General features: G+C 28.2%; 1 protein-coding gene across 6 annotated transcripts in view; it reads right to left on the bottom strand.

Annotated features, from left to right (window-relative positions):
- Positions 1–22177, bottom strand: part of LOC142326064 (ankyrin repeat domain-containing protein 16-like) — a 32828-nt gene extending 10651 nt beyond the window's left edge. The window contains exons 1-6 of one of the 6 annotated variants that reach the window (XM_075368176.1): positions 21946–22171; positions 20917–21144; positions 14832–14925; positions 11368–11566; positions 5776–5894; positions 1167–1351 (exon numbers count right to left, since the gene is read on the bottom strand). In XM_075368176.1, the coding sequence (XP_075224291.1) occupies positions 1167–1351; positions 5776–5894; positions 11368–11562 (499 nt within the window). In that variant the 5' untranslated portion in view covers positions 11563–11566; positions 14832–14925; positions 20917–21144; positions 21946–22171. Of the gene's footprint in view, positions 1–1166; positions 1352–5775; positions 5895–11367; positions 11567–14831; positions 14926–20916; positions 21145–21945 lie in introns of all 6 variants that reach the window. The other 5 variants (XM_075368177.1, XM_075368179.1, XM_075368174.1 and 2 more) reach the window with 5 other exon arrangements.
- Between the last annotated feature and the right edge of the window lie 3635 nt (positions 22178–25812).

The raw sequence follows: 25812 nt of genomic DNA, 5'->3' as shown, positions 1-25812 counted from the left end.
CCTAAAGAGGTTTAAATTTTATCATTGTTAACACACATATCAATTGAAGGTAAAATTTTTCAGGTTCACAACCTTTCTTATAAATGGTCATAATTATGTTATTGGATAATAAACTATTTATGCATAGATTGGTAATAGAAATTTGCATAAAACTGTCTCCTCAGAAACATAATGAATTTAAATTTAAAAAAATACAAAAATATATTTGATTATATATAAAAAAATATTTTTTAAAAAAGCTTTTATTTAACTAATATTAATATTAACATTAATAAAAAAAAGGAAACAAATTAGAAAAAACCCTCTAAAAAGTAAAAAATAAGAATTAAATCAAATTAAAAATTTTAAACAAAAATATATAATATATTAACAAATATAAAAATGCACTGAAAAGTAAAAAATAAGTTATCTAAATATCTAATAAATAACCAATAAATAAAAAATAAGTGTAATAATTATTAAATTTTAAAATTAAAAGTAATGAAAATATTTAGTTAAATAAAAGTGTGGCGCAGTTTTTATAACAATCTTTACGAATAAGTATTTATAAACATTTTCTGTATTTTAAAATATATTTTTTGTTTAATGAGGTTGTTTAGTATATGTATATACTTTTTCTGTAATAAAATAACTCAAGTTTTAATTCTTTGATGGTTCAAATTTGCATTGAGATGACCTTTAAGGGTTAATAAGATTAAAAATAAAAATTAAATTTAAAATCTTGCACAAAGTTATTACATTTTGATGGTAATCTGAAAAATTATTAATTATTATCATTATTATAATTGTAATCGTAACTATAAATTCATTAAATAAAAATTCATAATTAATTAAAATGAAACTTTTAGCGGAAAGAGTGCGTTATTGATTTTTATACAATAGTTCATGAGACATAAACATTTTCAGCAACATGCAAGAATTTAGCGTAGGGGTAGCGTGGGTGGGTGGGGTTGGGTCATATCAAAATGCCGACACTGTAGCATTGTATTGTCATCGAAGTTACATACATGTACCAAATTTCATTGATTTTCATACGATAGATCAAAAGATATAGCAGTTGCAAGATTTGATTTATAACTAAATAAAAACTTATAAAAAAAATGTATGTAAATTATTTTAAAATATGAAGTATCACTTTATATTTATGCTAGTTATAAAGCAATTACCTCTATGTGCTTCCATTAACATTGCAATTTTGTAATGACCAAGTTTCATAGCCAATTTTGTTGCAGTTTCATTATTTTTATTTATAACATCCAGATTAGCTTTATATTTCAGAAGTAGTTGTACAATGTTTACTTGATGGGTCATTACAGCAATCATTAGTAATGAATTACCAGTTTCAGTCTCTCTAAAACAACATATTTATTTAATTAATTAACAGCAAAGAGCAGATATAACTTAGTGATAAGTAACTTCTCAAAATCACATCAAATACAATTGTTTGGTTAGTGCACTGTGTATATGATACACTGACAAAGAGGTCCACAAGATTATTTGTTACAGATTGGCTGAATCCACTATATATTTATGAACTTTCACATTCCTTATGTTTATATCTCCTAATCTGTATGAATAATTGAGCAAGCATTAACATTACACGATACAAATGTTGTTGAAATATATTAAGGTAAAGAAAGACGTGGATTAGATTTGTTTTGTTTGTAATTTTTAATTACTCAAAGCGTTTACTTAGAAAAGAAAAACAGAAATATTTAAAAAACATTATTATTCATTCAGATAATTTTAACAAAGTAATTTTTTATTTGTTAAATCAAAAAATATAGAGCTAAGCAATGTTATCATCTTAATCACTGTAAATTTTCTAGACTTTTATCTTTGTGTGAAATATCATATTTTTATCTTTACAATGCATCCTGAATATGTATTTGTGGTATGGACTACGGTCTCTATTAATTTGATATTTTGTATTATAATGATTGATTTTATTTTCCTATTGATATAATTGTTTGTTGATAGTGTGTATTGATGCTGTAGGTCAACGCTGCTTCTTCTTGTAAGTATGTATCTAGCTGTATGAACTTAGGTGTATATTATGATGTATTTTATTGTATCACAGCAATTATGGAGTATGACTGTGTGTGTGTGTGGGGGGGGGGGGTGATCTACCCCTTCCTGAAGTAATGATTCTTTAAACTGGGCCAGGGAGGTTCTTTAAACTAGCCAGGGGTGGAGGTTTAGTCGGTAGTGCGCAGGAACACATACGCACTTATTAACATTTTGCGGAACCTGTTAGCAAGCCTGACACTGCTTAGGTGCCCATAAATGGGGTTCCTACACCTCGTAGAAAAAAAAGAAAGAAAAAAAGCCTATCATAAAGGAGTTTAACCTCAGTCCCAGGAAGAGCAACAACTAATGCAAGATTAATATCTTCTATTTCCTGAGTTACCTCTCAACAGCTAAGTTTCATGAAACATACAATCATATTGTAGGAGAACTCAAAGTACCATATTCGTATTTTTATGACATCTTTGTAAAATATTATAATTTCAGCTTTGGTTCACCAGCTATGGACAAATGCTTTAAATGCATCCAATTTGAACTAAAATTAGAAGCAGGCAACAATTCAATTTAGACTGAATTCCTACCTCATAAGAAAAGGGCAGATACGTTTTAATCTTTATTAAAGAAGAAAAAGGTGTTTTAAAATGTTTTAAGAAGAAAAAGGTGAACTCGTGTTGTCTTTTGATTGCCTGAAGAACCAAGTTCTACCAAATATACCAGATTGGCCTAATACTACAGCAGACAGTTTTACATAAATAATTTTACTGTTTATCAAGGAACTTAATAAAACAAACAACCAAAAGATCAGGTATTCATATATACTTGGAACGAAGCAGAATTTAAGAAAGATTCAAATAAAACTACCTCAGCCATTTTCCGCCATTTGATGAACACTAATTTTGAAGGTATTTCCACTGTAAAATTTCTTGCAGACGGTTGTGGGGGACAAAACTGTAGTAGTACCATGATTTGCATGTTGCAGTACTGGTTGGCCATTGAAGCTCCATCCCAAATAAAGACAATTATTTTGACTTTCCCAGTACCAGCCATTCATTAATGCCACTTGATCGTGTCTTCAGCAGAATGGAGAAGGAAATTTCAATGATGGATAAAATAATCTAGCCTGATCAATAATTTGGAATTTTTTCCAACCATGGAACTGTGATCAAGATATCTGAAGTTTGTAATGTCTTCGGCTGGAAAGCAGATAACCATTATATGAAAAAACTTTAATGTTGGTACTTCAAGTTTTCCACCGCAAAGAAATTCATTATTACTCATAGTACAAATCCAGGCAGTCAAGCATTCGTGAAAAGAGAGCCCTGGTTTAATGCAGACATTGGGAGAAACAAGACGGTTATGCAAAAGAGTGTCAAATTTGAATTGCCATTGATGGAGTGTGATGTTCCACTGAAAACTGCAAAAGTAAATGATGTGAAGAAGCTACTCTTTTGGCATTTTGGTGAACAGTGGGAAATGATCCTCAACTCAGATTTTACGATAATTTAATTTTTGGTCATGCAATGACAGATGCTGGTGAATCTGAAAATGAGATTGAGGATGGACAAATGGAAGATGTCGACTGTGTTTAGAGCCAGTTTTTAAGATATTTAAAATTTGATATTTTTTAATATATTTTTAAACATAGCTTAGCAAAATAAAATAGCCTTTTAATATGAGTGAAAGTGTTAATGAATCTATTCTTGTAGGAAGTACAGATAATAGCTTTTTTATGCTAGTTTTATTTCACTGATATTTGACTTATTTTTATGATTTTTCATTTTTTATAATCGTTTATGTTCTCCAGTACTTGTAATTTTCTGTACTTGAAATTTTCAGCAAACTACTTTAATTGGAATATAATTTTTGCAATTTCCTTCAGAATAAAAATGTAATTTGTTAATATTAATGCTAGGCTACATTATTTATAATCAAAGTGTCCCATATCCAGTATTTTTATTTTCAAATCGGCCTTAATCCAGACTTTGTTTCCAATCCGTCTCTTATCCAGAGTTATTTCATTAATTATTAAAAATTGTATTAATTTCTGGAGAAGATTTTTGGTCAGAATACTTTTTGGCATCCAGGGAATTATTAGGGAGGAAAATTCTGTGAGTAAACTAAATTTTAAAGCCTTTATATATTTTTTGTCTATTGTCAACAATCTTGGAGTTTGGATAAGAGACATTTTGGAAATGAGCGACTCAGTTTGTAGCAGTAGAAAAAACAATTAGTTGATAAAATTTTTAAAAACGTTTCTATGAAACAATTTTTTAACTGATTTCCTTTTAAGGAAATTTTTGAAGTTATACTTCATTTGGCGCGTTGGGAGAAATTGATACGAGTGTATTTTCAGCAAATTACGGAAGTTGCGCGCGCCAATGGAACATACCATGAAGATTTGCGCAGGCCCAAGTGGATCAATTTGCACGCACGTGTGGTGTGATCGATCAAGATTTGAGGTTATATTTATAAAGTATTATTTTTATGAGTAAAATTATATTTTTTAATGACACAGAAAATAGCACGCATCAGATAAATTCTTCATTTTGCATTAATAATTTTAAATTTACCAAAAACAAAATTTTTGATAAAATACACTATTATAAAATAAAACTATTTGTATCATATTTTTCATATAATCCGCTGAAAACCCTCGTGCCTATTTAATCGTCATCCGAAGAATCAATGGAACTAAACCAATCTAACTATATTCGGTGAACTTTGTTTTACATGACAACGAATACATCAATAATTTTTAAACTATATAAAATAAATAAATATTATTTTATTTAATTTAAGAGTTATTTATTCAAACTTTTATTCAAGGTATTTAATGTCGTCTAGCTATCGTTTGACTCAGTTCATATTTGTTTGAATGCGTAAAAAAATTATTTTTTTATTCACGCCAAAGAAGTATAACTAATTACGTGCGTACATAAGTACCCTCGAGCTTTTTTTATATTAAAATGAATATTTATGTGGATTTCTTATAAGTAAGATACGTAATTAAAAAAAAAGGAAATAACGTTTATGGAATATTGTCCGTCACGCCTATTATAAAGGTTGAATAAGAAAAAAATTTACCTTAAGAAAGATAAATATAGGATGACTTTTTCATTTTTTTTAATGATTTTTTTGTTGAACATGCCTCTATCAAAAAATTCTAATCGCAAAAGAGAATAATTTTTTTTTTAAATTAGGTTTGAAACATTTTTGAAGATTTATGACTGAGGATTCCATTTTTGGTTAAATTAGAACTTATACAAGTTAATCTAATTAGTCAGTTATAATGTACAAAACATTTTTGTCTGTACCCACAAGTTGACAACAACTTGTCAGCAAGTTGAAAGTGAAATTAATATATATATATATAAGTAAACTTAAAAATTAATTAAAATGTTTTTTTAAAACAATGCACTACAACTTTATTTTAAATTGAAAATTAAAAAGTTGAAATTGATTTTTAAGACACATCATTGATATAAACATAAACAAAATTTAGATTTCCAATTGAAAAGAAATCAGGAATATATATTAAAAAAAAAAATAGGAATATATCTGGTGTTGCAGATACACTGACAGTATTCAGTCAGCACTTAAAAGAATGAGATAATAATATTTTAACAATTACTACTTTGGATGAGTAAAATTTTAACCTTCAAAGAATGTAATGCAACTGTTAAATATCATACACTGTTTCATAGGAAAAATAAGTTATTTTAATTTTATTTAAATTTGTGTACTTACACGTGATTTGGATTTGCGTTATGTTCTAATAACCATTTTACTGAGTCTTTACATCCATAAACAACTGCATAGTATAATGGAGAAAATCCTTCTTCATCTGTACTGTTTATAAATTCTTCCTATAAAAATTGTATAAATTTATTTATAGTTTTTTTAACTATAATGTATCAGTTATAACTGTTTGATTACATAAAAAAATTATTACTAAAGCTAATTTTTTCTTACAGATATTAAAAGTTATTAACCGAGTATTTAAGAAGTAATTTTTTTATGTTTCAGAGATATAAATTCAGTTTTATGTGTCTAAGTATTAGCTTATAAGGAATTATTTTGACAGAAAGGAATACGTCAATCTGCTGATTTATACTACCGGTACTAGTCTTTTTTATAGTTGTAAATGTAAAGCACGTGAAGTATAAGAGAAATCACTCACAGTTGCTTTCTCTGAGAATAATAATATTCGTTACTGAACTCCCAGTCTCTGTGGTGAACAGAGTGAAGGTATTTCTGATAAGCTTAACATCGCCTACATTTTTATGGTGTTAGCAAACAGCAGCTGTGCTGCATTATATTTGGTTCGATGCAGAAAGTAAAAGGAAACCACTTAACTCCTTACATTCCCTACCCTAAGCCTAGAATTGAACTTTTCATCTTGGAAATGATTAACCATTTTCTAATGTGATACAACAGCTTTTGGTCATGGAACTAAAACTTACATGACTTAGAACCACATGAATTCATAACAGAGTTCATTCAGCTGACTTTATATCTGTATTTATGGCCCTACTCTTTCATAATTAGGTGCACACATACATTCGTGTATGTGTGCTCCATTAAAACAAATTGATTTTTAATTTTAAGACATGATTTTAATATTCATTGATATTATTTCTGTTCATTTATTCTATTTTGTTATATTCTATCTTTTTATTATTGATTTAATAATAAATTCATGGCTACAATTGTGTCACGTAATCATTAATATTTAACAAGTTTTTGTTGAGGTATTGCATTAGTTAAAGACAGAATATTGATTTAAGAACTATACCATGCTTTTTTTAATGAGTAGCAACATGAAATACAGTTATTAAATCAAAACGAATAATACATGACAATATTAAGTATTCTTATATAAGACAAGCTGATATTGTTTAATGTAAAAATATCTCTTCCTCGCTTAATACTGGTAATCTACTTGAATTGTAACAACTATTGAAGAATTTAAAATGTTTACCCTATTTTATTTCTGTTTGGAAGGTACTAGAGAATAAGGTGACAGGATGAAAAATTCAGAACCAAGGTTCTGAATTTTTGCTTAAGCTAAAACTTGCTTAAGCAAGTGAATGACCTACATGCCTCAAAATGTAAAATTTTTTAACTTGACATCTTCTCTGTCATATGAGCAGATTTTTATTTTAAATTGCATCTTTGTGAAATTTAAAAAAAATTATTTTTATTATTCCTGAATGAATATTGTTAACTTATGAAACTATTTTGGAATTTACCTTTGTTAGCTTTGTTATGAGAAAAGAAACTGGTTTCTCTCATAATTTTTATCTTCACATCCCTCTCAAATTCTTTTTAGGATTTATTTCATTTATATACCAATTTTGATAGACCAAACCATCATTTGAGCTGATACATAAGTACATGTTTAGAACAGAGCAAAATTACTAAAATTTTTGATTTCTTACATTTTTTTAAAATGTTTATGGTTAAAGTGATAATCAGTAGCCAGTTTTATTTAAAATTACTGGACCATCTTTAAAAAATATTGCCAGAATTAACGGATTTGAATTGCACTTTTACTTTCTAAATATCAACCTATTAATAAATGTTTAGTTAGTTGAAGAAAATTATTGATGAATTTTAGGAACAATTTTTGTTTTGAGAATGCTTTTGTTTAATCATTGATCATTGATTTACTGGCAAGACTAAAAATTCTTTAAATTATCAGACTGCTCAGAAAAAATCATAGCTGCTTGAATTTTACATACAGATTTTTATATGCAAATATTTATGTTGTTTAAAATTTTTGCTAACCTTAATAACATTATAAAGTGTGTGTAATAATAAACATTATTACTACAATATATAAGGAATACTTTCTATTTTACATAAATTTATAAGTAAAGGAAAAACCAGATCGTGATATACTGATTAATGAATATGGTTCAGAGCATCATGGAGATAAGATATACTAATCCTTAGTACATTTGTAGGCACCAACTATTTCTAAAATAAAATAGCACAGCCATCCCATGATCAGCCTGTAAGGGAAATTGTAAAGTTGATTGTTTCCCCATTTTCTTCTACAGTGAACCAAGTTTGTAGTTGATATTAACATGCCAAACCAACTAAATTCAGAGGACATTCAGCCTCACAAATGCCATCATCATTTATTTTCCACAACTGACAGTATGATAAACATCATTTCTCTCAGTGAAAGCTGCTCTGACTCATGTTCCTAAGAAAATAATTAATATATTATCCCGATTGGAATAGTAAACTGATAGAAACTTTTCTTAATCTTAATTCCATTATTCTTAGATTAGTATAATGGAAATTGGATCAGCCATCTTCCTTGGTTTTGTGGAACCTTCTATTAGCCTGTAAGGTATAGGTAGATACTTCTTGTTGGGGTTTTATTAGATAGTGATTGTCTATGACTACAGAACTCTCTTTTCCTATCTAAAAATCCAGCTAGCAGCTATAGGTGCCTACTTGATAAAACCAGACCTTTACTTTATGGAATCTAATTAACTCTGACCAGAGGTGGTAGTATCTAAGTTGCCCTATTAAAACAGATAGTATATTGCAACAAATAAATATACCCCTTTTTATCGGAAAAAAATGTATTATACAAACTATCTCCATTTGGCAGGGAAGATTACTTCATTTATGAACTAGAGGGAAAAAAATTCCCTTCATCTCAGTTCCTTTAACTGCAATGTCAGAAAAATGTAAATTGCTACTCATTTAATAATACTCTGGTAGGATGTTTTATAAGAGACAATTTTGTTAAAAGTGACCTTTATCATCGGCATTTTATTTTTGGAGTTATACGTCTTTTGGGCGTTAGGAGAACTGATCAGAGTGTAATTTCAGCAAGTTACGGAAGTAGCGTGCGCCGATATAACACAACATGAAGATTTGCGCAGTCCCAAGTGGATCAGTTTGCACGCACATGCGTGTAGTGTCCAATTCAGTCAGTCGTTCAATGCAATTAAGTGATTTTCATGTGTTGTAAAGATAACAGATATCGAGTCGTAATAAATATATATTTATATACACGCATTTCTGAAAACGGATGTTTTAAACTGTGAATATTGTTCGTATTCGCAAAACGTTATTTATATTGCAGCGTATATTTATTTCTTTTTTTCTTTTTATGAAAATTATGTATCAAGATTTGAGGTTATATTTATGCAAGTATTATTTTTTATGAATAAAATTTTATTTTTTAATAACAGAAAATATACATGAGATAAATTCTTGATTTTGAATAAATAATTTTAAATTTACCAAAAACAAAATTTTTGATAAAATAAAACTATTTGTATCATATTTTTCATATCATAATCCGCTGATAACCCTCGTGCCTATTTAATCGTCATCTTAAGAATTAATGGAACTAAACTAATCGAAATATATTCGATGAACTTTGTTTTACATGACAACGAATACATCAATAATTTTTGAACTATATAAATTAAATAAATATTATTTTATTTAATTTAAGTGTTATTTATTCAAACTTTTATTCATGGCATTTAATATCTTCTAGCGCGTTTGACTCTGTTCAAATTTGTTTGAACGCGTAAAAAAATTATTTTCTTATTCACGCCAAAGAAGTATATTTCTTACGTGCGTACATAAGTACTCACGAGCCTTTTTTTATTTTTTGAGATTCTAATCTCTTAAATATTCATTTATTTTAGATCCTGTTTATTTTTCACGCTTTTGATTGAAACTCCAGTACTGGTGAATGAGATCGGATTATGTTATAAACCAGTGATTCTCAAACTGTGCGCCGCGGCACCCGGCTTCCGGGGTGCCGCCTCTTTACAGGGGCCCCCGAAATAATATTGCAAAGCTTCACAGTTAATTAAATCAAGATATTTATAATTATTAATTTAATGTTAATAAATTAAAAAAATAAAGAAGATACACGAGTGTTATTTATTTTTATCTCCTACTTACGAGTAGTCATACTTTTGCGTAGGGTAAGGCACCATGGAAAAATTTTAATTGAAAAAGAACGTCACGACTCGGAAAAATTTGGGAACCACTGTTATAAACTATAGGTTGTTCAAAAAGTGATGCAACCTTATGGGAAAATGAGTAAGTTACAATAGTTGTTGAAAGTGGCCTCCATTATGCAGTTCACATTTGAATACAATTTTGCATGCTCTTAAACACTTGTAACCTTTGTTGAGGAATTGCAGTGACACATCGTTGAATTTTGCTCTGCAATTCAGGAATGGTGTGAGGTTGAGTTCTGTAAGCAGCATCCTTAAGGTATCCCCACAAGAAAAAGTTGGAAGGGGATAAATCAGGACACTGAGGAGGCTGTAACCCTTCAAAATTACTTGTCCATGAAAACACTGATCCAAGAAAGTTATAATATTGTTGGGTATGAGCTGTAGTACTGTCCTGCTGAACCTTGTATACTGTAGCTGGTCTACAGGTATAGTGTTTACAAATTGTTGTTCCATCTGTATGTAGCGCCCACTGTTCACTGTGCCATGAAAGAATGTCAAAGATTTGCCTACATGATATTGCACACCAAACACCCACTTTTTGTCTATGCAGAGGAGACTCATATAGCTGATACGGAATTTCCATATCCCAAATACGTGAATTCTCTGCACTCATGTATCCATCAAGGTGGAACCGTGCCTTGTCAGACCACAACCAATCACTGAGTTCTTCCCCATCTGGTGTTACACATGACATGAACCACTGACAGTAAGCTACATGTTTTCCACTGTCTGCAGGTAACAACTCATGAATTCTGTGTGGGTAGATCTTTAAACACTATGTGAGCACTACCAGCAAGATACCAGACTGGCTATATAGGCCACACTATAAGCTAGTTGCATAGACTTCTTGAAACTAAAAAAATATGTAGCTAGCACGTCGATCAACTTTTCTGGTTCATCTACCATATTCCCTGTCTCTTGGAACTTGTACAGCCACCTGATGAAGGACTTGTTTGGTGCATCCACATCATACTTTTCTATGAAGACATTCTGGATCTGGGCATAACCGGCATATCTAATGTATTGGGAGACAATGGATATGTTCTGCTGCTTGTGTAACCCATTTTTCCTCAATCAAACTTGCAACAAAAGAATGAAGCATTCTTCCATAAGGTAGCATCACTTTTTGAACATTGCATTATTTTTGAAAGTATTATTTTTTCCCATAATAAATTGAAATACCATATAAGAAAAATCTAGTATCTGTTAACTAAAGTTCTCTAAATCCTTTCAATTTTTATCAAATTAACAAGTAACTTATGAGTGCAGTTGACTTTCCTAAATGTAAACATTAGTTTTACTTTAAATTATTAAGATGATTTCTTACCACATACAGTTGCTGTAGTATATTTATATTATTTTTATGTGATGCAATCATCAAAGCACTTTGCTTTTTCTTATTGAGTATTTTTATACTTGCAGAATTTTGGATTAGATAATGTACAATATTTTCATGGCTATGAAAGCAAGCATACATTAATGCTGTCCAACCAGCTTCATTTTTTTTGTTGATGTATTTCATCTTGCTGTTGAAAAAAAAATAGAATATTAACAAAAAGTTTTATTGGAAATGTGGTGAAATGAAAATTGTGAAAAAGTTCTGGAAAACAGAAATACTCTCCAGAAAAAAGTGGAAAGTGACTCCAAATGAAGAAAATCAAATAAACTTTAAAAACTCCCAGAAATTAGCCTCCAAAACCTTTTGACAAACAAAAGATAATTTCAAAAAAGAACAGGTAAAACAACTGGAAATGGACTTCCTGAAAAATAACAAAAGAAATTTTTATCAAATATTTAAAAGTAAAATTAAAGGTTACAAACCGTACAACACATGTTTTAAAAATGAAAATGATAAACTACAAATAAACAACCAAGGAAACCTTAAAACACTTATAAAGTACTTTGAGAAACAATTAAATTGCTCAGAACCCAAAGAATTATTTAATTTTTAAAAATTTAACCATGTAATAGAAGACTCACTACTTGTGAATGAAAATGAAATCATAGAAATAATACAATTAAAGAATAATAAAGCTTCTGGAGAAGATAACATAACGGTAAAAATTAAAAAAATCAATTCCCCAAGTTAACAAACAAACAAGATTAAAACTGTTTATGAAGATATTTGGCTAACAGAACAAATCACAGAGGAATGGAAGAATGCAATTATACACCTGTGTCACAGAAAAGGAAGTAAAACAAACCCAAACAACTACAGAGGAATAACACTATTATCAGTTCCTAAGAAAATTTTAACTCAGTTTCAATTTTGACACCCAGGAATTGAAACTATTGTTTTAATTCTAATCCAAAATTCAGATCCTGCAGTGAAAAAATTCTAAATTTAAAAACTGTCGTAAATTATATTAACAAAAACGGTAAAAAACATGTTTCAGTTTTTGTAGATTTTAAAAAAGCCTACGATTCCATACATCACGAATTGCTATTTAAAGTATTAGAAAAAACAGAAGTAGATAGGAAAAGTATAGCAGTAATTAAACAAACTTTATTAAACACCAAATCTAAAATTAAACTACATGAAGAATTGTCAGAAACATTTGAGATAAAATCAGGTGTAAGTTAGGATAATGAAACTCCCCAGTTCTTTTCAACATTGCCTTAGAAAAAATAATTAGAGAATGGAATAAAGAACTGGTTATTCCAGAATCTGTATATTTAGGAACACAAAAAAAATTAGTCACTCATTATCCTTTGTAGAAGATGTATTTATCCCAATTATAAATATAGAAGCAAAACTAAATGTACATCTATTGGCAGAAAACAGCAAAAAATAGGTTTAGAAATACCCTATGAAAAAACAGAATTTATAAGCAATGATAAGAACTGCACAGATGAAATAATCTTTGAAATGGGAGAAAAAATTTGCAAAGTAGGCAAATTCAAGTACCTTGGAGAGATAACACCAGCTGTACTTGAAAAAGAAGGAATTAAAAGTAAGATTGGTAAAATGGAAACAGCTTATAGACTGACAGTGGATGTTTACAATAAAAATCCTTAAGTTATAAAGCTAAACTATGACACTACAAAACAGTAATTTGCCCAGAAGCCTTATTTGCAAGTGAGTATTTAGAAAAGTTTAATATAAGAAATCTTTTAAAATAAGAATCTTAAGGAAGATTTTTGAACCCAAAAGAACCGAGGAAGGTTATAGGCTGAAATCTACCAAAGAAATTTACCAAGAAATAAAATATTTAGAAATGGAAATGCAGAAAAGAAGAATGAGGTTTATTGGTCATATTTACTGAATGAGTGACAATAGACTTACTAACTATTTAATAGACTTTATTAACTAAATAACTATTTAATTATTACAAAGATAGCAAAACAAATATAAGGGGCACTGAGTAGTAAACAAGACCTAGAAAAACTGGAAAAAATAACAGATTTGAGTTTCAAAAAACAGTACAGGATTTCAAACTAGTTGAAAAAGAAAAACCAGAACAGGTACAGAAATTTACAGAAGAGAAAAACAAGTACTCTTGGAAATAATGATAAAAGTACTGAAAGCAATAGAAATAAGAGAAAAAGAAAATAGAAAATGCAACGAGATCTAGAAAGGTCTAATAGAAAGAAGAAGAATGTTAATTAAATGAATTAACATGTAAGAAAACCATCAGAAGAATAAAAATATGGCATATTTTTTGTATGTAACATTTATTTGTGTGTACTGCAGCTCTCAACCATAAACCATGCTTGCTAATGAATGTTATCAGAACATCATCAATACTTTCTATATTGTGTATATATACATTGTCATGTAATTCCTGACACAATATATAATGCATAATTATGTAATGATCTAGTATCAGTTTATTTGAGCAATATACAAAGCATAATTTGGTAATGCTTTCTCTGAAAAACATAAGAACTGCTTCTGTAACTTTGTTGACCATCTTTCATCAGTTTCAAACTTTGACTGATGGTAGCATTTAGTTGGTCAGATCAGGTTCTATCCATTCATGCACATATAATAATGCAACCAGCAAAATATAGCTGCACAGTACACTAACTCAAAACTCATTATTAAAAATACATAGAATTGAAAAATACTTATTTAAAGTAAAACTTTCATTATTCATGAAACATCAATCATGGGAAGTGATGTTATTTTTAATTTCTGATACTTGCACAATTTTGTACTATTCAAAGTCAGAAATTCATGCTGCTATTATGAGGTAAAAATAAAATAAAATCTAGAGGTGATACTACAGTTATCTTCTGTTTAAACACTGAAATAAGAGACCATAAATTAAAATTGTTAGCTACCATGATAGTAAATGATGGGTCATTGGTCAAGGGTCAAATGGCAAAGGGTAGTGAATCTAGCTATTATATACAGAAAGATGATAGGACGATTGTGAGAAATTTTAGAATTGGTCTTTCTCTCTTCTCTTGTTTAGCCTACAGATTCACCGTAAGGTATTACTTCAGAGGATGATATGACTGAATGTAAATGAATTGTATAGTCTTGTACAGTTTCTGGTCAACCATTCCTGAGATAGTTTAGAAATGGTCTGAGAAATACTTTCCTTAACTATTTGTAATTACTTTACTTTACTTAGTATTTGTAATTGATACATTACATTAATTTTTTTCCTACATTATTAATTTTACATCAAATTTAGCACAACTTACTGCTTTCTTGTTTAAATTTGTTGTATCCCAGAAAACTTCTGTGACTTAGGCATACATGTTGGTAATAAAATTATGAAGAAAAAGAGTAAAAACTGATTACTGTATGTTTAAATTTATAAAAGTATTTACACTTACATTGCATTAAATCTGCATTTATGTCAGGCCTGGCAAGCTGGTAGCAGTAATTGCATCTGCCTACACACACCCAGATCCAGCAGTAGCTGGAAAACTGATTGGAGAAATATATTATTATAGTAAACATAAGTTAACCCCATGAAATGGATTAACTATGTTTTTGTATATTTTAAGACATATCTGGGTGTAACTTCTTAACAGGTAATGGTTTAGTTTTTACCATTAGTTATTACAACACTGAACAAAAAATTTCTTTTTTGTTCACACAACTGTTTTTAGTTGATCATACATTAAATCCTAAAAATTACATAAATGAAATTATATTTATCTTACGTTAATTATAAATTAATTTTATTTTGTGTAGTAATAAATCTAGTTAATTTTTTAATATTAATTACATTTTTATTTTATTTTTAAATGAAGAGTTTAATAGAACATGTTATTATAATTACAGTAAGTACTGTTTATAGTAACCAAAAACTTGTCCCTTGCTTGGTTTAGTGCCCTTAATACATAAATACAGTATGTATATTGTTTATAATTACATCGCGCTTGTAGTGACATACCGGTTATTACGACTTATTTTTTCTACATTTTATCGCTTATAATGACGGACGGAAGTGATTCTTATTTAGTAACTCTTATTTAACAATAATTTAGTGACTCTTATCTTCAGTAACGTAGTATAACTACAGAAATATTTCGACGATTAAAATGCGTCATATTTTCCTTTTTATCTGCATATGTACTTTAGTTCTTCTTTTTCTTATTTTCTTCCTGTACTAGATTATTGTAAACTGAAGCAGGCTCATTCAGTTGTTATTAATCTTTTGCTGTGAGTGTATCATATCGTTTGTATACAGTATTTTATTTTACGTATCCAGTGTAATTCATTTAACAGTGATTTAATTATGACTTTGCGAAAAAACATTCACGATAGAGGAAAAGGCGCACATTATCTGGCGATTAGAGAATGATAAAACTAATAAGGACATTGTTCAATAATTAGGCGTAGGTCATTCGACAATATCGGTGATATAGAAGAACCGTGAAAAAATTAAGAAAAAGTTTGAAACAAATTCTATGAGATCAAAAAATTTACGACCTAGTCAACATAATGATGTACACCAAGCGCTGTTAAAATGGTTTACTGATATCCCTATTAGCGGCCCTATATTGCAAATTAAGACGAACGATTTTTCTGAAAAATTCTGTAAACCACGTGAAATACCTTCAGCTTGGATGCAACTGTTCCATCAGCGTCAAGATATTGTGTCGAGGAGAATAAGCGGCGAGGCCGCAGCAGCTCTAACTTTTGTGTCAGAAGAATGGATAGAAACCATTTGGTCAAAATTAAAAGAGGGCTATTCAGATGAAAAAATCTATAATGCTGATGAATCCGGTTTGTTTTTAAACTGACGCCAGAAAGAACCCTTCGGTTTAAAGGCGAAACGTGTTTGGGGAAAGAAAATTATAAAAAAAAAGACTAAAAGTACTAATTGCTACAAATATGACTGACAAAAAAAACTTCTGGTTATAAGGAAAAGTTTTAAAAATGTTTTAAGAATTTTAAATCGCTTCTTGTTATGTATGAAAGTAACAAGAAAGCTTGGATGAAAGTTACATTTTTACGACTTTGTTACGAAAATGGAACTGTGAGTTAAAAATTGAAAATGACAAAATATTGCCTGTTCATTGACAACTGTCCGGCTCATCCACATGTTGAAAATCTTTCGTGTATAGAGTCAGTGTTCTTATTGCCGAAAACAACAGCAGTCTTATAACCCTAAGATCAAGGCGTGATAAAGTCTGTAAAAGTCCACTACAAAAAAACACCTATTTTACAAATGATACAGTATTTGCATTAATTATATAACAATTTCGATTTACCAACTATTTTTATATTATGTCCTAGCGCTTTCGGATGGATATTAATTCATCATTAGGAACATGTATGTGTTATGGATTGTAATTATTTCCTTCAAAAATTAATATATTAAATGATATGTCATACTGACATGACGGATAACGTTGACATTATTCTTACCGTTTGACGAACAATTGTTCGTCAAATTTTGTTTTAAAAAATTTTAAATTCATTTAATATATTAATTTTTGAAGGAAATAATTATAATCCATAACACATATATGTTCTTGATGATGGATTAATATCCGAAAGCGCTAGGACATAATAATAAAAATAGTTGGTAAGTGGAAATTATTATATAATTAATTTATATCAATACCAACGGGTCATGATTAATAATAAAATTAATTTACAGGATGTAGATCAAAAAAAAGGAAATAAATAACTATTCTGGATGCCATAATTATGTTAGAAAGATCATGGAATGAGGTTTCTCTGCTGACTGTAAAAAACTGCTTTCGACGTGCAGGATTTTTACCACAGGCTAGCGAAGTTACTGATGTCTCATATGAAGAAGAATCTTTAGCGGAATGGAGCTGTAGTCTGCAAAACCAGTCGTTGTCAAATGCATTGTTTGAAGATTATCAAGAGGTTGACAAAGATTTAGAAACCCACGAAACTGTAGTGGCTTGAGTACTAGCAGAAATAGACGGGGACGCAGGTAAAGACAACGAAGCTAACGATAGCAACAACGATGAATATACCAACCCGCCAAATCTTCCAGAGCTGCAAAGAAAACTGTATGTCAGTTTTACAGAACTTGCTAATGAAGAAACAAAGAGTGATTATTTTGATTTAGAGAAGAACCTTCAAAAACTGTACTACAACACAAAATGTTCGAAACAAAGCAAAATAACAGACTTTTTGCAGAAAAAGTAATTTTTACAATTTTACTCTACCGTATGTGTACTGTATTTATTATTGCATATTTTTATTTTTTTTTGTATTATTTTATTACGGAAATAAATTATTATTTTTAATGATTATTATTTTATTTATTATATTACAATACTCGTGTAGATGACATATTAAAGTTATACCACTAAGCTACCTAAACATCCTTTATAATGACCTAAAATCGTCGGTTCCTTGGAGGTCAATATAAACTGTACTTACCTTTAACTGAATTTACCTTTACAGGCTCTCATTTTTTTTCTTAGGAGCAATTTCTGGTGATCTTGAAACTTAAGTTGGCCACAGACTGTTTTCTAATTAAATATAGGCTGCTTACCACAATTACAGCACATAAAGAAATATCACACCATCATCCTTCATGCTGTAGTGGTAGGAAATCTCTGACTTTTACCCAGAGGATATTGGATCAATCAGTGAGCACTGATATTTTTATGCTTTACAAGTTTCATATAGTAACTAATTGAACAATAGCTTCTAGTTACTTGGAAAAATAAATATATAAATTACTACATCACCAATTACATGATGTTTAACAACATTAGAATTAACCTAACATTTATATAGACATTAAGCAATTTATAACTTTAATTTCAAGAAAAAAGAAGTCGGTATCATAATTTAAAGAAAAGTTGAAAGTTTAAAGCAGCTCTAAATTATTTTGATAAAAAGATTTAGCCCGACATAAATATCCCACATCAGCTCTTTTATCTGATCTGATCTGATATCTTGTAAACTATTTTGTTGGAAAAATAAAAATAATTAGCATGTGGATAAACAAAGAAGAAACAGCTAAATAAATATTCCTTTATATTATAATTCATATGTATTCCAAATATAATGAATATTAGAATACTATACAGAAAATTATTAATTGTGAATAAATAATGTATACATACATATAGATATGCAGGGTCGGCTCGTGTATAGGCACTGTGGAACTGCAGCATCCCTATTGCCACTTGATATTATCGATAACATTTAATATAATGAGTTATCTTTTTCTTTGATTCTTTCTTTATACTTGTAGAATATATAATCCTTAAGGTTAATGTCAGTAGCCATCCCCCAGTTTATGAAAAAGGTCAAAAATCTTTGTATGGAACTGTGCGCTTCACAGTTCCAGTGTAGTGGTGTTTGGCTACTGTGCGCATATGCACATAGGAAGCTGTAAGCAAGGCTGCGAGGGAGAGAGTGCACTGTCGCTTCTGTAGTGCCAACCCTGGCGTGCTGGTGGAAGATAGTTTATTTTACTCTGCATGTATATGGAACGTTACTTCTTCGTTCCCTTTTCTAGTTTAATCGGTGGAAGGAATATGAAAGTGGATTGGTAGTTTTTTCAGTAGTGATCAAAAGATGGAGGAAAGCAAGGGCTCTTTGACTCAAATCTGTCCAAAAGCACGATAGAAGGACGAAAGATTAAGTAATTAGTAAAAGCTAATTGTGTATTTGTTTTTGTGCACATAGAGATTTAAATTAAGCGTCAGTGGATTATAGTGTTTTTAAACACTATTTTCATCATTAAAAAAAAATTCTATGTTTTCTTAAAGTTATTATCTAATAATACTAAAAAATATTACCTGTATTGGCATTTTATTATTTATTTGGTTAAAACGAATGTGTACCATATTCTTAAATGTGATAAAATGTAGAATTACATTATTATCCTGCTTTCACCTATCCTATTTGATTCATTTTTTCGATTCTTTTATTTTACAGAAAACTTTAACCATGGCATTGAAAAGGCAGCACCCCCACTAATTTTAGCTTCGAGCTGCCACTGTAGACATATATACTCAGATATTATGTCACAGTATTTAAATTCATGTCGGTCCAAAACACAGTATATATTTTGACTGAATTATAATAAGTTACAAATTACTGCAGGAAATCTAGTTCTTGAAAATTACTCTGAAAGGCTGTAAAATTTAATTTTAAGTGTACTGAAATAATCTAAGTATGTTTTAGTAACATTAGCTGCAGACGATCAAAAATTTAATCGTCTCAACCGCTCATTTAATCAAAAATCTTTCATATTTTTTGGAAGACCTACCTCTACAATTAAGAGGAAATATATTGTTTCACTACGATGGAGCTCCAGCACATTTCAGTCAGTTGGTATCAGATTTCCTGCATGAAACTTTCCATGAAAATGGACAGGCCGCGGAGGGCCAGTGCCCAGGCCTGCCCGATCACCTGACTTGAATTCTCCTGACTTCTACCTGTGAGGCCATTTGAAACATATTATTCTTTATTCAACTCAAAATTGAGGATCTTTAACAAAGGATCCAAATGAATTTCAATAAATTAGGAATACTACTGGAATTTTTGAACGGTTAAGACAATCTCTCAAAAAAAGACTGGAGACTTGTATAATTTCTAATGGTGCACAATTACTGAACATTTCTGATAACTTTTAACAATTGTTAACTGTTTAAGTGCACCTAATTTTCTAACCGATTTTAGAAAATAAAAGGCTTAATATTTTAGCTAATAAAACATAAATTTTGATAAAACTAGTATTTACAGAGATTGAAAAATAGACATACATTTTGTAATTTTCAAAGGTGTTTAATTTTTGATTTTTTTATCATTTTGAAACTTTATTATCAAGACGCTTGCCAAATATTAATGTGATTCCTCTATTCGAACTTGAGATATAAATTTTGATATAGAAATAACAAATGGCGGACAGAGGAAGAACGAAGGAAAAATTGCCATTTTTCCTAAGGATACTTTTTGTTTAATTTTACAGGTAGAATCCGAAAAAAGTAGCCAGCCCACCATTTTAGAAACACTCTGTATAATAATATAATAAATATACAACTGACCACCACGAGACATGTACTAATGAATCGGGATTTTCCACTAATGATCGGTACATTCCGATGCCAGGTTAAGGGGAGATGCTCATACAGACACATATAAATGTCGTTTAGTAAGGTAGGATAAATTCACACATCTCTTATTGTAATTTTATCTTTAGAATATCAATTTGAATAAGCAAAATTGTTTTAAATAGCTAATTTTAAAATAACTCCCTTTTTAAAACATGGAGATATGCTGCAATATTACTAATGAGGGAGCTGCAGAACAGCTCTGAAATGATTTGTAATTTAAAGAACGATTTGCATACTTATAGAAAGAGTAATTTTAAAAACCAGTTTTTTATTATTTATATTATGGTATTCTAACTTCTTTATTCTATCGTTTAATAAAAAAAAATTAATAATGAAATAAACTAACTTTGATAATTTTCTCACAGTTTCAATATCTCCAAGTGCAGATGCTGTATGTAGATCTATTTTTATGATAATTTCGCTCATTATAGTTTATCACTATTTTTATATATGAAGAATTAATTGTCGATTACTGAATTTTGTTTTAAACATTTATCGTTTTAGTTTCATTACAGTTTCAATTAAATTCATGCTTTCTTTCAATTTTTTTTCAGTTCATAAGCTTTTATATAACCTGTAACAAAGACTTTATTATAAGTAATAATAAACAGAACTTTAAGTTGATGCTTTGGGTGGGTGAGGTGCCATTACATTTTATTTAAATCACTTCAACAACAAACAAAACAGCCCCATTTACAGTAAATAATGGAAGCAAACATGATTTCAGACAATTTGTGGAAACTTTTCCATCTAGGATTATAGTATTGCTTCATAATAGGTTGTAAGTTAAACTTAATTTCAACAGATGGTCTTGTCTGGTCACAAATTATTCCTGAGGCAAAGATTAATTTAATATGAATATTACTATACAATATTTAATATTAATATATAATAATATTTCTGTTTTTGAGAAAAATAAAAAGTAAAGTATACAAAATTATTCCTCTATTTCAAATGGCTATGTATTTGAAGTGTGTAAATACAGAGAGGTATTTGTGATATTAATTAAAAGAATAATTAAAAATATGTTTTGAATTTTTTTTTAAATGACACTGACTGCTACGTTCATTAGGCATTATTAAATGCCAACTATTTGCAGTGAAACAGTATTCAACATTTAAAATTTTGTAATCTATAGATACCATTTTAGTAAGTATTGGTTTGACAATTGGCACTCGCTGAATTAGTTAATTTTGCTTGTTAAAGTTAAAAGTTAATTTGGATTTGTTTCTAAAGATTTCTATTACTCACGGTTTATTTCTTATAAAAAAACAAATACAATCCATATGCATATAATTAATATAATTAGAAGTAATTTTAGCTTTGCATTATATAAATTTAAACATTATTGTATTATGCATAATTTCTAACTTACATAATTGCAGTAATAGCAGCCATTTATTATAATGTAAATAACAGAAGACACGCCACAAAGTAATAATTATATAATTATCTGTCATTATTGGATTAGTAGACATGCTATTTCATATTACTTTATATTCATTTCTACTTTCTATAATTTTAAATAGTTGATTAATTTTATCAGTTAAACATAAACTTTTATCACTGATTTAACTGATGAAGGAAAAGTAAAGTGGACAGTTATGAAACAAAACTGTTATCTAAATTGTTAATATCCAATTTATATTTTTGTGTTTAGTTTTTACATTTTTAAAAATAGATTGATAAAAATTTATATTAATACAATAAATTTAATAATATAATACAATAAATTGTTATTATGCACTCTAGGGTTCATTTGTTATGTGACAGATAATCCCCACCTTTAAATATTTTAATCACATTTAAATTAATATAATAATATTTCAATCATATTTTTTTTTTTTGCCATTCACGCAAGTTTCATTAAAATAAGTTCTTATTGATTTATTGACACAAATAGTACAACATGGGATGTAAATGGACTTATTTAATTCATTTTTTTTTAACATTAAGACATTAAGAGGTATTTGAAAGTTAAATTTTTATATTGATAAATATTTTTTTAATGCATCCTAACAGAAGAATAATTTGATAAATAAATAAAAGATATTTGTAATGTACATTATTTCATTGCTGAACTGTACACTATAAAAGCAACAAAAAGTAGAAGAAAAAGTGAACAAATAAAGGTACATTTTTATTAATTTATCATTAAATTAGATTTGATAAATTTCATTTACAGTTTTTCTTTTATCAAATATTAATTGTATTTTAACCATGAAATCTATCGTCTCTCATAATTGAACTGGGCCAAGGGCTAAGACCGCTTTAACACAAAATTTTTTTAAATTTTTTACTCAACTCCAAGAGAAAAATAAATTTTGATTTAAGTTAGAATATATATATTCTAATTTTTATTTTAATTAATTGAAAGGATTTAGGGAGACTGGTGTAAAAAAATTCATTAACGACTGACATAAAATTTTTTTTACATTCTTCAAGAATGTATTTTGAAAAAGAAGACTTAAATTTCAATGCTTTTAATGAATGAATCTATGATATTTGAGTTGGCAATAGAACTAAAACATTTTGTATAAAAGATTTTTACTGATCCCTTCTAGCCTAGAACTTTGAAAAATGATGATTCTGATATCCCATTAATTCAATTTTTTTAAATGGCAGCCCTGATACTACTGAATTATTATTTTTTTCTTTATTCAAATGTCATAATATTTTATTCAAAATACCTAGAAAGCTTTAGGAGCTAGGGATCCTAATACACAAGCATAATAATAATAAATGATATAATTAAAGATCTGTACTAAACAGTTAAAAAATAAGTAAATTATTAAAAAAATAAATAATTATTAATTGACAAATAAATAGTACTTTCACAACACTATAAAGTACTATTTATAATGTTAAATAAATACATTGTGTAAGGTCTATGTAGGTCTAGGAATTAAGTAAGCTTTCATGAACAGTTTCATGCAAAATTTGGTTTTCCAGTTTATCATAACCTGCAAGAGATGAAGTTAAAAGGCAAAAGATGGAGTTAAAATTACAATCATCATTATTATCAAATATTGGAAGGGATATTCCATTACAATATCACACATAAATTTATAAATGTACATGATGTTATTTATTTAAAATTGTAATTTATAGATTTTATTTTTACTAGTTAAAATTTATAAATTTAATTTTCAAGTGTAACTGCAGACATTATCTGACCCTTAAATTCTGAGAGAAGATAACAAAATAAAGTTATCAAACTCGCATCCCCCTCAACATAATTAGAATTATACTAAAAGTAATAAATTATCTTTAAAAAAGATTTAGATGAATTTAAATTCAAACTAGTAACTAAAATTCCTTTATCTGTTGATAATATTATTAACATATTAAAGACTGCTACATCCAGCTTCAAATCATATAAAATAATAATGATTTGAACCTGGGTGTAGCATTCTTTAATATGGGACTAATAATTATTATTATAATGACAATGTTAATAGTAGTGTTTATTCATTTTAATATCAGTATGATATAGGTGATTCTTCTGAAATCAAAATATACATAAAAATGCTTTTTTATTTATATTACTAACATTATTTAACTAGTTTTATTTCATGATTATTAAATACATTAACCTTTTTACAAATTATACATTAGTATTCCTAGGCAACTAATCTATGTTAAATTATTTTTTTACATACTGATAATTAATTTGCCTTTTTAATTAGAAAACGGAAATTGATTATAAAAATTGTTCTAATTAAAAAATTGCTTATCAGCTAGTAGGATAAAAACAATTATTAAAAGTTATGATTGCAATTAATTGATATTTTCTAAATTACAACACATCCATCAAAAGAATTTTTATGAAAGAAAAATCCATATCCAAATTGGGATTCTTTGTTGAAATGATTATAGAGTTCCTAATAATATTCTTAATGTTTTCTGAAATGTATTTCTCTTCTTTTAAATTATAAAAATTTTAATTGACTTATTGAATTTAATTAAATGTTTTAGAATCAATGATCAAGCCATAATTATTGATTTATTTCCTAGCATATGTTTTTCTTCTTAAACAAACTATTAATGATAAGTCAGTTTAAATTTGCTTTTCATGATTATTTTCATATATAATTTATGTTCAGATTATGCATGTTGATATTTTCATGATTATTTCTAACATTTTATGTTTTGTATCTACCAAGTATCTTCTTTTGTCATATGCCAATTGTAACCTGTGCATTTGAGATGAATCATTTGATACCTATTTATCAAATTGGTAATTGAAGTCATTTTGGGGTTGCAGAGATACAAGCAAACACACCACTGAGCATAATATTCTTCTCCTAGTGTGCAGATGAAAATATGACTAATAATTCACTTGGAAATTAAATTCGTAATCTAATCATTTGATACAAACTATAACTTAAGAGGAATAATAAAACAGCTGTGATTAAATTACAAAAAGGAAAACAGATTGCCGCTTAATTATTATAATTAAAAATATTTTTATGGCACAATATGTAACGAACTAAATATTATTTTTATTATTATTGTTTACTATAATAACAATATCAAACTCAGTATTAAAAGAAAAAAATTATCTGTAAAAGTTTTTTCCTTTTTTTTTAATTACACCAATTACACTTATTGTATTTCTCTTCTTTTAAATTATAAAAATTTTAATTTTAATTTGACTGGCTATTGAACTACATTTTCAGGTTAAAATAGTAAAATTAAGTTAAAATAGTAATAAATTAAGTTTGCTTTTGTGTATCTTTCTAGACATTTTAATTTCAAACAAAACATGTAGTGTAAAAATTCTATAACACATCCAACATAATAATATTTATTTATCCATGAATTAATAAATAAATTATTTAACCAAATGATGTGGATTGATAACTGTAAATTATGATATTTATATTTCTTTCTTTTAATTTTATGATTTGAAATTTAATTTAAGTTTTTAATGAGTAATTTAAAATATTGTATTATATTTAATAAAATAAATACATATTTTTTTAAATTTTAAATGCTTTATTTGTTGGTATTGTATATTAAAACTAAATGCAGGATGATGGAAAAAATCCTTATAGATATATGCATAGTATTTATTTAACTTGTCATTAGTCATGCACAGCAAAAGTTTTATCTTTCTATGGTTGGGTACAGTTTGTTCAAACATGATAAAAATTTATCACTAAAGTTTATGGCGGTTAGAATAATTTTCTGCAAAACAAAAATTTATCATATAAGATTAGTTATCTACACTATTTCT

The sequence above is a fragment of the Lycorma delicatula genome, chromosome 6 (assembly GCF_047948215.1).
Source record: "Lycorma delicatula isolate Av1 chromosome 6, ASM4794821v1, whole genome shotgun sequence".
Taxonomy (NCBI): domain Eukaryota; kingdom Metazoa; phylum Arthropoda; class Insecta; order Hemiptera; family Fulgoridae; genus Lycorma; species Lycorma delicatula.
Note: the sequence above shows the minus strand (reverse complement) of the source record. Positions and strands in the feature narration are given on the sequence as shown.